Below are 14,648 nucleotides of genomic sequence, written 5' to 3' on the forward strand. Positions count from 1 at the left end.
TTTTTCATTGCAAAATTATTGAAATAATTTATAATAAATATGATGACCCTGAACTATTTCATGGGAAATTTGCACATAATAAGAGTATTATAGGCCTATATGTAGATAAAGTCTAAAAAAAATTAGTTAAAATTAATTTGAAATACATCCTGTAGCCTGACATACCTATTTTAATAAGTCAATGGCATACATTTGCTTGTTATTAACAGTATGACAAATATTTTAAAAAACTGATAATAAATTTTAAATAAAAATAAAGTTATTATTTTAATCTGATTATTATATTCAAGTACATATAATTTAATTTTTTAGTCAGAAATTTGCAAGAAAAAAAATCATTATTTAATTAACTAATTTTATATTACATCATAAAGCAAATAATTGTAAAATAATAATACAGATAGCCATATTTGTAGCGGGAAATAGTTAATACACCATAATTTTTGGCAGATCAAAAAAAAAATTAATAATTTTATAAAAGTTAGAACTCTTCTACACATTTTTTTACGCCAGAAAAATTCAATCCGAAGAAAACAAATTGGGCTGTAGCATAGACCCAAAGAAATATAGAAATAACAAAAAATTATAGTGGAAACTAAACATAAAATTTTGTTTTTTTTCTTATAGACCATCAAAGAATCACGCAAATACAATTTTTTAGACTTCTTTATTTCTTCATATGTTCTGATTTGATCTTTCTTTATTTCATTTTCTACAAGTGGACTTCATATTCCATAAGACTATTAAAACATACATTCTGGTACATCGTATCAGAACTTTCTAGACTATGAGAAACTTTCCTGAATTAGACTGAATTTTTGCATTTCTGTGTCAAGTGTTTGATGGTTTTTGAATTTTGAAATTTTATAAAGGATTTTTTTGCACAAAATTCATTCATCCTTATCATGTGTCCAAGAAAACCTAATTTTTTTCTTAACAATCTGTTTCTACAGTATTAATATTTTGAATTTTTTTTATTTCATCTAAATTTATAAGTATTTAGGTTCTTTTATTAATTTATAAGTTTATTAATTTATTAATATATAAGTCCATATATTCTACTGAGGATTCCTTTTTCTACTTTAAATATTTTTTCCAAATTGTTAAAGTAAACTGTTTCCACATCATAAAGAATAACAGGTTTAAATACTGTATGTACTGTCTAATCTTGTCATTCATTGGTAAATTTTTTTTGTTAGTTAAAAATGTTAGTTTTTCTAATTTTTCCAATATATTTTAAATGGGATCTCTGTTCCATTATTGTTGATTGATTATTTCTCCTAAATAAATATGAAATTTATTTATACAAAACTATTAATTTTTAATGACAAACTGAAAATTTTATTTAAAAAGTTTCATTACAAAGCTTTCTCAATTCCTTCTCAAAGATATCCTCACTGAATAGTGATTTTGTTTTCCGCTCTGATATCAGCTGATTTTTTTCTTTATTTTGAATAAGAAAGATATATATTTAGAGCTTGCTAAGAAAGTATTAGATTTGAATTACACATGTTCATTTAATGTAATGTTTTTGTGTAAAATTATGTAACAACCTCCTTTACCTCAATTATTAAAGATTGCAGAAAACAGAGGCTTTAGTAGCAAATATCCATGCTCTAAATTGTACTGTACATCAGTGTATACAACTGTATTATAAGCACTATTATATGAGGATTTTACTTTTACCTAAGAGCTGTCTTAGATCAAGAAAAAAACCTTTTGAGAACTGCAGTATAGTAATGTTGAAGTATCCTGACTTACAGATTTCATAATATAATGGTAAAGAAATATTCTAGTCTATGCAGAGATTTGTTACCATTGTATTACTATACAGTACATTTTAATTACAAAACGTAGGAGAAATACAATGAAAAAACCAATTCAAAATATGATTATTAAGAAAAAAAACTTTACAAGCCATTATTCAGAACTATACAATTTTTTAATGTTTCATATTTATTTCTTATTTTTTTGTACACTATGATCAACAATGAAAATTATAGAAAATTCAGTTTTTAATGATAAACCAAATTTATTTTATAAAAGCTACTGTAAACTTATTTTTACAGCATTTTCAGTTGCTTCAACCATCTGCAGAGGTAGGAGCTGTTTTTTTACTTCACTGTTTTGCAGGCACATACTAATGGTTTTTTTTATTAAATAAGACAAATATTTAGGATGTGATTAAATTTATATAAATATGCTGTTTTGAATGTATTTATCTGGTAAATTATTATTATGTGGTTGTTAACAAAGCAGTAAATAAGCATTGTCCTTGTAATCTCCAACATAAACATACAAGATAAAAGGTAAGGTTACTAATAATATTATTTTATTTATGAATACAAAATAAAAGGTAACAAAAGTAATAATTGTTTAGGTTTATATCACCATCATGCGAAAATTACCTGGATGTTTGTTGCACTGCACCACTAGATCCAACAGAAGTGCCAGTAACAACACCAGCAGCACAACCTGGTAATAATGACAAAGAAGAAATAACAAGTTTCCAAGGTTGTGGTAAAAGAAATTTTGAAGGTGCAGGTTTTCGTATCAAAGGTGATGAAAATAATGAAGCTCAGTTCGGTGAATTTCCATGGATGATGGCTATTCTTAAAACTGATAATGTTAATCCAAACACAACACTAACTATATACCAATGTGGAGGATCATTAATACACCCTAGTGTTGTTTTAACAGCTGCTCACTGTGTTTTTGGGTTAGTAAATGACAACAGTATTTTCATAATTAATTATCAAAAAAGTGTAATTTGAATTAATTCAGTAATAAGATGTTAATTAAAAATTTCAAACTGAGGTAAATCAAGTTGTTTGAGGACAAACAACTTCAATTGTTATCAGATTTTTCTACTTTTTATTCCTTTTATATTAGAGCTTTAGAGGAAATTATATCATACCCAGTGTTACACGTATGTATACTCAAAAACCTTTAATAGTAGAAATATAATTTTTTTTTTCAACAGTTGAAATTTATAATACACTTCTTTTTTTTTAAAAAGTTAGGGATTAATGTAAGTAAAATGATTATACCAAAATTGACTTTCATTGGCTGGAAAAGAAAAAAGAGATTTTATTACACACTTAAGTTAGCTACATAACTGCATTATTTTTCCAGTGGATTAACTTCACAATCACAAACTTTCACTTTTCCTAACCCATATTGAACTCAGGTACTAGAGTACCAAATTATTAACCCCAATCATGAGCTTTCTCTCTGAAAATCATACTGAAGAAGTCTTTTGCACATTTTTTTAACTCTCTTTTACTTCACAACCCCATTTCAAGTAATCAGAAGAGCGATTCAATTGTCTTTTGTTTACTGCACTAGAACAAATATAACCTAAAATTTAAAGCAGTCTTTTAAGCAAACTTATAAACAATTCATTCATCATTCTATCTGGATTTTAATTTAAACATCAAAATTTTATTACTTTCAGGGTTTTAATTTCTTAAACTTATTACAATAATAAGGATTTGGTCCTGTTGGACATAACTTAAGATAAATACCATAAAGTACTATATAGTATTATTCAAGTAAATAATTCTGACAGATTTCACAGTTTTGTCACAACTGCAACAATGGGTTTTAATAAACTGATATGAACCTCTTCCCACCAACTTCATGAAAAAAAATTCCCGTCTAAGCAGTACCTCCAACAACCCAAAGGAAACACTTTTTATCAGATTTCAATTAATAGGACTCCTTTTTAATTTAACCCCTTACTGCTTTCAAGTAAATATTTTTTCTTGATTTTCCTAAAAATCATCTTAAAAATAATAGTGACAGATTTAAAACATTTAATACATGAATTTGCTTCACAATCTTGATTTAAATCCAAAACTTGCTGTCAAAGATACAGACCACTGCGGTCTTGTAGATATGTATTAGAAATCAAAACATTATTAATAGGCATACATCTAAATATACTCCAAAGAGAACCAAAAGCAATCACTTTTAACAATTTTTTGCAAAACTAAAAAGTATTTTGTTGCTATGTTTGATATTCGTTTTAAGTATAAATCAACAAAACCTAATTTTTGCACTTTTTAAAAATCTTCTAGTAAATTTTTCACAGAAAACAATAAAAGAATATAAATCCTACCACCGATTATTCTTTATTCAATAATCTTGTTTATATTCTTCCAAGAAAAACACATATATAAATGGTAGACACTTTTCATTTATCTTGACATACTAAGATTTTTTCCCCGTACACATATAACAAATAGACAAGTTATAATAATATAAAGATAATTAGGAATATATAAGTAATTATTCTTGGATTACGTATTTATTCTTTTGAATTTTATTTATAATGAAATTATAAGGTAATTCATGAACTAAACAATTATTAATTAATATATCCTACAAGAAATATTTAAAAATAAAATTCTACAAAAGGTATCCGCTTTAAAAAAAAATTGTTAAACGTCACTTCTGTTTTTAAATACCCTACACTTATAAAGTAGTTTTATTTACAAACAATTTCCTTTTTTAAATTATTGAATATTGTTTTAAACTGTGCTAATGAAAAGTTAAAAACAGCATTCGTACAATAGTTTTATTTTCAATGAAATTAAGCCTGTGTTTTTCATCTGTAAGTACTTGTAATTTATTTCAGTACATTAAACATTTAGTCAACAAATATTAGAGAATCCTCCAATTATAGGATAATAAACATGAACCCAGGAAAAATTACATAGACTGAAGGGTAAAAAGATTCAGGGAATGATGACCAATTATAACCTAGACTTCGAAATATATTTGACTACCTCCTAATTTTTGGCAGAGGGGTTTTATGTATTATTTCTTTAAACATAGGTCATTTATGCAAAGGAAAGTTTATAAAATTAATTAACTGAGGATATAATTCTGTAATTCAGGTACCTAAATTAATTAATATAAAACCATTCAAATCAAAAACATAGCTTAATAAAAAAAAATTTTTTTCCAGAACTGATTACAACAGCTTGATGGTTAGAGCTGGAGAATGGGATACGCAAACTAAGAATGAAATATTCCCGCATGTGAATCAACGCGTAAAGCAAGTAATAATACATGAAAACTTTAATCGTGAGAATCTAAAAAATGATATAGCATTACTGATTCTACCAAAGCCATTTAATTTAACAAAGCATATAAGTACAGTTTGTTTACCATATCAAGATGATGTACCAAATGAAGCTTATTGTACAGCAAGTGGATGGGGAAAAGATGTTTTTGGTAATTATTAAAATAATATAAATATACTATATGGTATCAATCTTCTTTTCATTTGTCAGAAAAGTACATTTTTAACAGCTTTTGCACTCATATTCAGTTCTGTTTCTCAATATTTAAATAAATAGTCTTATATCAATAAAATAATGAAAATGATTAAAAATAAAAAAAAACCTTTTTAAAATAATGTAAAAATAATTTACTGATTGAGGATTTTTTTTTTATTAATCACAACTGATGATTGAGACAATTACTCAGAAAATGTATCTTTTCCAGCAAGTAAAAAGGTGGTAAATTGCATTTGCTTAAAAAAATATATACACAGAAATACATAACTTATAGTATTCTTCACTTTATAATCAGAGATAAAAATAAAATAAAGTATTTGAAAACATTAATACAAATTACATATAAATAATATATTAAAAGTTATTATTTTAATGAAATACCTTACTGTTTTTTAATTCATTTATGTATTTCTGTGAACAGTTTAGTAGTAATGCACTCTATTTTCATTGGATGAGAGTATTAACATAAAAAAAACTTTAAAATGTAGAAGGGAAATATTTGTCTCTATAATTATTTAATAAAATTCATTATTAAAGCTAGTCTTTACATCTCTCTCTTTTTCCTGTTTAGCCTCCGGTAACTACCTCTTAGATAATAATTCAGAGGATGATATGTATAAGTGTAAATGAGGTATAGTCTTGTACATTCTCAGTTCGACTATTCCTGAGATGTGTGGTTAATTGAAACCCAACCACCAAAGAACACCAGTATCCATGATCTAGTATTCAAATCCGTGTAAAAATAATTGGCTTCACTAGGACTTGAACGCTGGAACTATCGGCTTCCAAATCAGCTGATATAGGAAGACGCGTTCACCACTAGACCAACCCGGTGGGTCTAGTGTTTACATCTGTTTGTGAAAAACTGAACTAAGTATTTGGTTTATTAAAATGTAGTAGATCACAGTTTGAAATGAATTATTAATGGATAATTCAAATAATAATGGTTGAATTTAATTTAATTAGTCATTTAAATTTAATGACTTATGAAATACATAATTTAATACATTTATTTTTTGATGAAGTTTTTTTATCTTTAATATACTCATTTAAATGAAATTCTAATGACCTGTGAAAGTTGTAATGAATGTATAAAACAAATTGAAAACTAGTATGGGTAAAATATTAATTTTAATTAATAAATCTTTATTAAAATAATAATTTCAATATTATTTTATGATAGGAGGTAAAAAAGATATATTTTATTTTACTCTGAATTAAACCCTGTCCTTTTCTACAGTATATTATTCACAAATCATTTAACTACAATTAAATGTGTTTTAGAAAATTATCTGAAAACATTTGTAGGGCTTTTTGTGATGTTGGAATTTTTGAAGTCCATTACTTTAATTAAGCAATACCAAAAATATGTATTTTTGGTATTGCTTAATTAAAGTAAATGTTTAATTTAAGAAATGTTTAATTTTAATTTGCTTAATTAAAGAAAAATGTTTAAAAATGGATTTTTATCTTTACCTCGACAACTGCTCCATTACAAGACTAGCTGAATGGTGTCACACAATTCGAGGACAGGCAAGCAGAGATTATTCCTTTAAGAACCCTATAATTATTCTTAGGTTACTGTTTAATTTCTGGATTATATATTTTATTTGGTATATTTTTTTTAGGAAAGGCAGGAAATTACCAAGTAATTTTGAAAAAAGTTGATCTGCCAATGGTCCCAAGAGACCAATGTCAAAATGAATTACGTACAACTCGGCTTGGACGTTTTTTTAAACTTCATGACAGTTTTGTTTGTGCTGGTGGTGAAGTCGGTCGTGATACATGCAAGGTTAGTAATTTAATCTATTGATTAATCTAATTCTTATAATTAAAACAGTAGTTGAGTTAAGGGTATTTGGTAAAGTATCTCAAGAGGATTAAGCAAAAATGTGGAGTGAAGAGCTTCCCATTATCTTAATCAGTGAGCTGAAAGAAATTAACAAATCATTTAATATATGGGATTTAGATTACTAATTTTTATTTTTTTTTGTCCAGTCATCTGACTGGTTTGATGCAGCTCTCCAAGATTCCCTATCTAGTGCTAGTCGTTTCATGTTGGTATACCCCCTACATCCCTAACAATTTGTTTTACATATTCCAAATGTTGCCTGCCTGTACAACTTTTTCCTTCTACCTGTCCCTCCAATATTAAAGCGACTATTCCAGGATGCCTTAATATGTGGCCTATTAGTCTCTCTTCTTTTAACTATATTTTTCCAAATGCTTCTTTCTTCATCAATTTGCCACAACACCTCTTCATTTGTCACTTTATCCACCACCTGATTTTAGCATTCTCATACAGCACCACATTTCAAAAGCTTCTGATATTTTCTTCTCAGGTACTCCAATCAACCAAGTTTCTCTTCCATATAAAGCTACACACCAAACATATACTTTTAAAAATGTTTTCCTAATGTTTAAATTAATTTTTGATATAAACAATTTATATTTCTGACTGAAGGCTTGTTTCGCCTGTGCTATTCAGCAATTTATATTGTTCCTCCTTTGTTCACCTTTAGTAATTCTACTACCCAAATAACACAATTCTTCTACCTCCATAATCTTTTCTCTTCCTATTTACATTCAGAGGTCCATCTTCATTATTTCTAGTACATTGTTCTTTAACATCATTAACTGCTAGTTCTATGTGGAGATTAAAAAGTAACTGGGATAGGGAACATCCTTGTCAGAGTCCCTTTTTTATTACGACTTCTTTCTTATGTTTTTCAATTATTACTGTTTCTGTTTGGTTCCTGTAAATTTTAGTAATTGTTCTTCTGCCTCTGTATTTCAATCCTAATTTTTTTTAAATGCTGAACATTTTATTCCAGTCTATTCTAGGTCTAGTGCCAAGTATGTTGGCTTGTTTTTCTTTAATCTTCCACTATTAACCTAAATGCTAAAATTGCTCCCTTGTCCCTATACTTTTCCTGAAACCAAATTGGTCTTCTCCTATCACTTCTTCCAATCTGTTGTACAATCTCAAATCTTCTGTACAAAGTCCTAGTTAAGATTTTTGATTCACGACTAGTTAAGCTAACTAATCTGTATCCTTCACATTTATCTGCCCCTGCTTTCTTTGGTATCATGAATATAACACTCTTTTTGAAATCTGACAGAACTTCCCTGTTTTTGTAAATATTACACACCAAGTTGTATAACCTATCTATCGCTTCCTCACCTGTACTGTGCAGTAATTCTCCAGGTATTCCATCTATTCCAGGAGCCTTTCTGCCATTCAAATCGTTTAATGCTCTCTTAAGTTCAGATCTCAGTATTGTTTCTCTTCTTTCATCCTCTTCTTCCTCTGTAACACAAGTTTCTAATTCATTTCTCCATATAACTCTTCAATATATTCCACCCACCTATCAACCTTTCCTTTTGTATTATAAATCAGTGTACTATCTTAACACATTATTAGATTTTAATTTAGCACCACAAAATTTTCCTTAACTTTCCTGTAAGCTCTGTCTATTTTACCAATGTTCATTTCTCTTTCCACTTCTGAAAACTTTTCTATAATCCACTCTTCTTTTGCTAGTTTGCACTTTCTGTTTATAGTATTTCTTAATTGTTGATAATTCCTTTTACTTTCTTCATCACTAGCATTCTTATATTTTCTACATTCATCCATCAGCTGCAATATATCCTCTGATATCCAAGGTTTTCTACCAGTTCTCTTAGTTCCGCCTAAGTTCACTTCTGTTGATTTAAGAATTTGTTTTTTAAAATTCTCCCATTCTTCTTCTACATTTTCTACCTTATCTTTTTTATTCAGACCTCTTGTGATGTCTTCCTAAAAAATCTTTTTTACCTCCTCTTCCTCAAGCTTTTCTAAATTCCATCGATTCATCTGACACCTTTTCTTCAGGATTTTAAACCCCCAATCTACATTTCATTTTATTTTTATTAATTGTCATTTTAGATTTTTAATTAATATAATAATAATAATAATAAAGATTATTAATTAATATTTTATATTTTTACCTTAGATAAATTTAACAAAATACTAAAATTTCTATACAAAATTATACTACTGCTCAGTTCAAATATATTTATACTTTAGCATAATAAAAGAATTTACAACAATTTAAATCTGTTAGTTGATTATGAGGACAATAAACAAATAAATTCTCTTGACTTCAAGAACATAAAAAGTAACCGACAAAATCACACTTTCAAAATACACAAAAAAAAACAATAATTACAGATATCCATTCACAACACCTCAAACAAAATTAAGGGACAGAATTAATGATTTCTTATTGTTTTTGACCTGAAGAAAGTAATAAAAAGGATCCCAGAGCCATATCTGCAGTAGTTTTGAGAAATATGGGATGAAAACAATAAATTGGGGTAAAAAACCCTATTTTTTATGTTTGACGTACAATAACTTTATTATATGGGTAACAAACACATAAAATTATTAAACAAAACTTGTAGAGAACTTAATTTTGAACAAATTGGTGTAAGATAAGTTCAATAAAACAAAGAAAATATAGAAAAATTTGAATTTTATTTGGAAACAGTACATTATATCAGTGCATTAGACATACAGTTTTTAATAAATGTTCAAAAATGAGCATTCCACCTTCAACACATTTCTTTTGTTGTTCTTTTACTTCTTAAGGACTTTTATTAAGTTGCCCAGCTGCATCCATAATGTGGACAATTAATTCCTCACGAGAATGTTTTTTTTGTTTTGTGTACAATATTTTTCATTCATCCCCACATGCAAAAATCTAAATGTGCTAGATCAGGCAATCTTGGCCAGGAATGTGAACCTCCATGACCAATCCATTTCTCAGGTTAAGGTTGATTTAAGTGAGTGGAAGTGGCACAACAGAAGTGGGGAGGCGAGCCATCACGCTGTAAGTATACTTTGCTCCTCAGCACTAGAGTAACATCTAGCAGCTAAGTAATTTTTCTTGAAACAAGAGCAAGACCTCTGCATTTAAGCGGTCAGGTAATACGAACAGTCCAAACAGCTGATAGTGAAGAAGGCTGCACCATACATTGATGCTAAATCGGTATTGAAAATTGCCTTCCACCGTTTCAATAGGATTAACTTCTACTGATGTATGCTCACTGTGTAGGTTGTTGATGGCATCCCGAGAGAAATTTGCCTCGTTGGTAAACAAAACATACTTGTAGAGTTGTCAATTTGTATTCCACCAGCTGCAGAAATCCAAGTGAAGCAGACCTGACTGTTTTTAAAGATAAAACTTGTTCTGTTTGTGTTGCCCTCCAACCATCGAATGCGAAACTCCTATCTCCTTAGAAAGACGTCCTGTACTGATGCCTGGACTGCATCGATAATAATTTCATTAATAACAGGGTCGTTTTTGGACAGATCGTTAGTAGTTGGTACGGATACTAAGTAGTAAACATGTTTCCCGAAGATTGCGAAAGTCGCGCTAATTGTTTTGGGATCTGGAACTCTGCGATTCGGAAAATAGTATTTCATACTATACTGCAGCAGCTGAAGCATTACCATTACACACACCCAAACTAAATACCATATCACCGTATTCCCCTGTTGCAAATAAATATGACAATACTTCAATAGCAAACCGATCACGTTCACAATTGAAACAAAAATTCACACAGAAACCTTCAATAACGATAGCACAGTTCACAATACCCAATATACTTAATGTACCTTACAGAATGATTTAAACGGTTCATTGTTAAAATGTTGTTAAACATTTTAACAACATGTCAACAACAATGTTGTTGACATTGTTAAAAATAAAACGGTTGTTCATTGTTGGTCAGCTGTTGTTATTTTATTGCCAACATTGAAGTAATAATTTTTCACATTATTTTTTGTATTTCTGTCAATTAAAAAAATTACTCAGTGATTTTTATTTATGTTTTTATTTTACTTGTTATTGTACTTTGTTTTTTATTTTACTTGTTATTGTACTTTGTTTTTTATTTTACTTGTTATTGTACTTTGTTTTTTATTTTACTTGTTTTGTTTTATTTTTAATTGTTGTGTTATTTCCATTTTTTAATTTTTTAACAGTAAATTTTGTTTTTACAAATATTTTTCTTCACCAAAATATAATTTTGTTGTTGTTTACATTAAATAAGTACTTTTTTGGCAAATGTAGTAAAGTACTGTTTCTAAATAAAATTCAAATTTTTCTAACTTTTCTGTTTTATTTAATTTATCTTACACCATTTTGTTAGAATTAAAATTATCTACAAGTTTTCTTTAAAGGCTTTATGTGTTTATTACCCATTTAACAAATTTATTGTACAATTAATTTATTGTAAAGATAAAAAAACAGGGTTTTTTTACCGAAATGTATTGGTTTTCATCCTAGATTTCTCAAAAACTACTGCATATACGGCTCTGAGACCTATTATATTAGTTTCTTCAGGTTATATACAATAAAAAATCTAATTATGCTCCTTAATTAACGTCCTAAAAATTTCAGTACGACCTCATTTCACCCCGGCAGCTGAAATCAAGGCGAAATTTTTTTCTAGCCAGAACTCGCGAACGAAACATTCTAGAACAATGATTATATGAATTTTTTTCAATTATTTTCAGGAGTAAAATAGGTTGAATGTCCAGGGATTACTACGTGATGCACTTGTATATAATATATAGTAGTGTATAAAAAAAAAGTTTACAAGAAAATCGAAAACCAGAAAGCAATTTTGTTAAACTAAATTTTTTTCTGTGTATTAATATAACTATGTCTAATTACAGCTACTCTAATTTTTTTTTTTTAACATAGAAGATGAATTTTGTAGCATGTGAAAAATGCTAAGCCAAACTGGGATTCAAACCAAACCTTCTGGGTGAAAGCCAGAAATGATGCTATCGCTTCAATTTAAAAAAAATACATAAACAAAATGAAAAAAAAATCCCTTTCGACAAGCCGGAATGCAGAGGTAGATTTACTAGTGCTAAGTAGGGGATAAAAAAGATTTCCACCTTAAAGTTAAGAATAACTTCAAATTTACTCAATACGACAATAGTTGCATATGAAAAAAGTTTGACATGATTAGCATACAACAAACCCCCATCTCTTCTTACAATTCCAGCAACATTTTGGTCATCCCTTGCTATAAGGGTTGGTCATATCAAAAATTGTTTCACACAAAAGTTTTAGGTAATGTTTAGAGGGCTAACGACTACTTTAAACCGATTCGATACTGTGCCTATTAAGGAAGGTATGATTTTTTTGTCTTCAAAACCCCATTTTTCCCCACCCATTTTCTTATGAAATCCACCTAAAAAGAACTTAATAAAATGTTTTGTAAATCAAGCCATTTAATGGCAAATACAGAAGTTTGATCATTCCGAGACTAACATTGCCCACAATGTGAAGCCAAGTTGATTTTACAGGGAAGACCAATCAAAATTAAGCAAAAAAAAATATGATGACTTAATGGAACTCTGTACTGGTGCAACACCTATCTTTAGGGGAGAAGAAAAAAAAATATTTATATATAAATGTATATATAAAATTTTGAGCTAACTGTGGTTTTGGAGTCTGAGGGATGTGAAACATGAAGATCCGTAGAAATTTTCCGGAAGTTGAATCATGGTACCCATTACAATAAACGCTTTCTTATGAAATCTACCTAAAAGGAAAGAAATAATAATTAATTTAATTGAATAACAAAAAAGTATTTTTAATAGCACTTACAGAATAAAAATAAAAGCATCTGTTGGTAAAAAATGTAAAAGGTATAAATCCCAAAGCAGAAAGTTATTAAAAACATTTAAATTTCTACAACTTCCAATTCAAATCATTCACCACACCTACGATAATGACTGACATTAATTGATATTCCATAAAACAATACTTCATACCACGTCGGTGAACAGCAGTTGTTTTTATTTTTATTCTATAAATCCTGGTCTAAATACTTATGAGTACTTCATCAGATTTACTTAATTTTAAAATCAATTTATAATTTCTTAATAATTATATTTTATTTTTTAATTAATTTTTTTTTTACTTATTTTTTTTACATGCTTGTTAAGATCAGTTGATTGCTGACTTCATAGGTTCATTCACCACCTCATTTTTTACAACTACTGAGAAAAACTGACAGAGATAACAGTTACTAAGATATATTTTTATCTCTGAAATTATTAAGTGAATTGTAAATAAATCAAATAATGTTTTAACAGCACTTACTGAATCACTGTACAAGAATATACTGATTTTCATCCAATACATGATATACGCCTAACAGTAATTAAGCTGATGTGGTGAGGCAGAATAAATATCTGTTACTGAGCAGGAACAGACTTTTGAGCTGATATTATTTTAAGACGGCGATGATACAGTATAAAACAAAAATAAAAAATTCATTATGTTACTAAAAGTATATGTATCAGATCAAATATTTTTTTTATTTCAATACCATTGAATGTTTGTTACAGGGTGATGGTGGTGGACCATTAGTCTGTCCAATAACGTCAGCTTTGATTGGTTCACCGAGAAATATAACAGGACGATACCAACAAACTGGTATTGTAGCATGGGGTATCAGCTGTGGTGAAAAGATACCAGGAGTTTATGTTAATGTAGCAAAATTTAGAATTTGGATAGATGAATGGATGATAAAACTTGGGCTGAATCCCAAATTTTACACTGAGTAATTTTATTCAAAACTGTAATACCTGTCAATTATTATTTTAAAAAAGGAACAATGATATAATAATCACTTTTTTGCATGATATCATTTAGTGTAATACTCAAAAAATTATTTCATAAAAAATAAAATTATGTTTTTGTTTAGAACAGTAACTATTGAATTTAAGAAATTCAACAAATTTTTATGTAGAGAAACCATGAGAAATAATATCTTTTTAATTTATGTTGTATTAAAATACAAAATCACTCTTTTTCTTCAATCACAAATTTTTCTTATTACAATCGTTTATCCTTTCACTTATGTTTAAAGAAAAATGTTTTTTCCCTGAATTTAAATTGTATCACGTAAAATTTTAGTCAGTTTAAAATCATAAAACTCTAATAGTATTACCATCATATCATTGCATAGAAAATCAGAATGGTCTTCTTGCATTTTAATGGCTGATCCAAAATTTTGAACTGCTGTTCTGAAGAAAGGTTGTAGTAAATATAAGTTTCTTAAAACATCTTAAAGACTCGACATAATGGACTAGTTTTTTAACTAGTACATGAATTACAAAAAATACCCATAATCAACATACACCCACACAACTTCATGGATTAGCTAGAGTATCTCTTTAAGAAGTCTCTTGAATAACCACTTCTGAAAAAGTACAAATTTTTGTGGCAAATAGAAATCTAAACTGATCAACAGAAAATCAAT

General features: G+C 28.1%; 1 protein-coding gene across 1 annotated transcript in view; it reads left to right on the plus strand.

Moving 5' to 3' along the window:
* LOC142325114 (phenoloxidase-activating factor 2-like) overlaps positions 1 to 14,195 on the plus strand; it is a 28,292-nt gene extending 14,097 nt beyond the window's left edge. The window contains exons 3-6 of the mRNA XM_075366467.1: positions 2,381 to 2,719; positions 4,976 to 5,244; positions 6,938 to 7,101; positions 13,732 to 14,195. Coding sequence (XP_075222582.1) covers positions 2,381 to 2,719; positions 4,976 to 5,244; positions 6,938 to 7,101; positions 13,732 to 13,950 — 991 coding nt within the window. The 3' untranslated portion in view covers positions 13,951 to 14,195. The remainder of the gene's footprint in view (positions 1 to 2,380; positions 2,720 to 4,975; positions 5,245 to 6,937; positions 7,102 to 13,731) is intronic.
* Positions 14,196 to 14,648: the final 453 nt, after the last annotated feature.

The sequence above is a fragment of the Lycorma delicatula genome, chromosome 5, assembly GCF_047948215.1.
Source record: "Lycorma delicatula isolate Av1 chromosome 5, ASM4794821v1, whole genome shotgun sequence".
In the NCBI taxonomy this organism is placed as follows: Eukaryota; Metazoa; Arthropoda; class Insecta; order Hemiptera; family Fulgoridae; genus Lycorma; species Lycorma delicatula.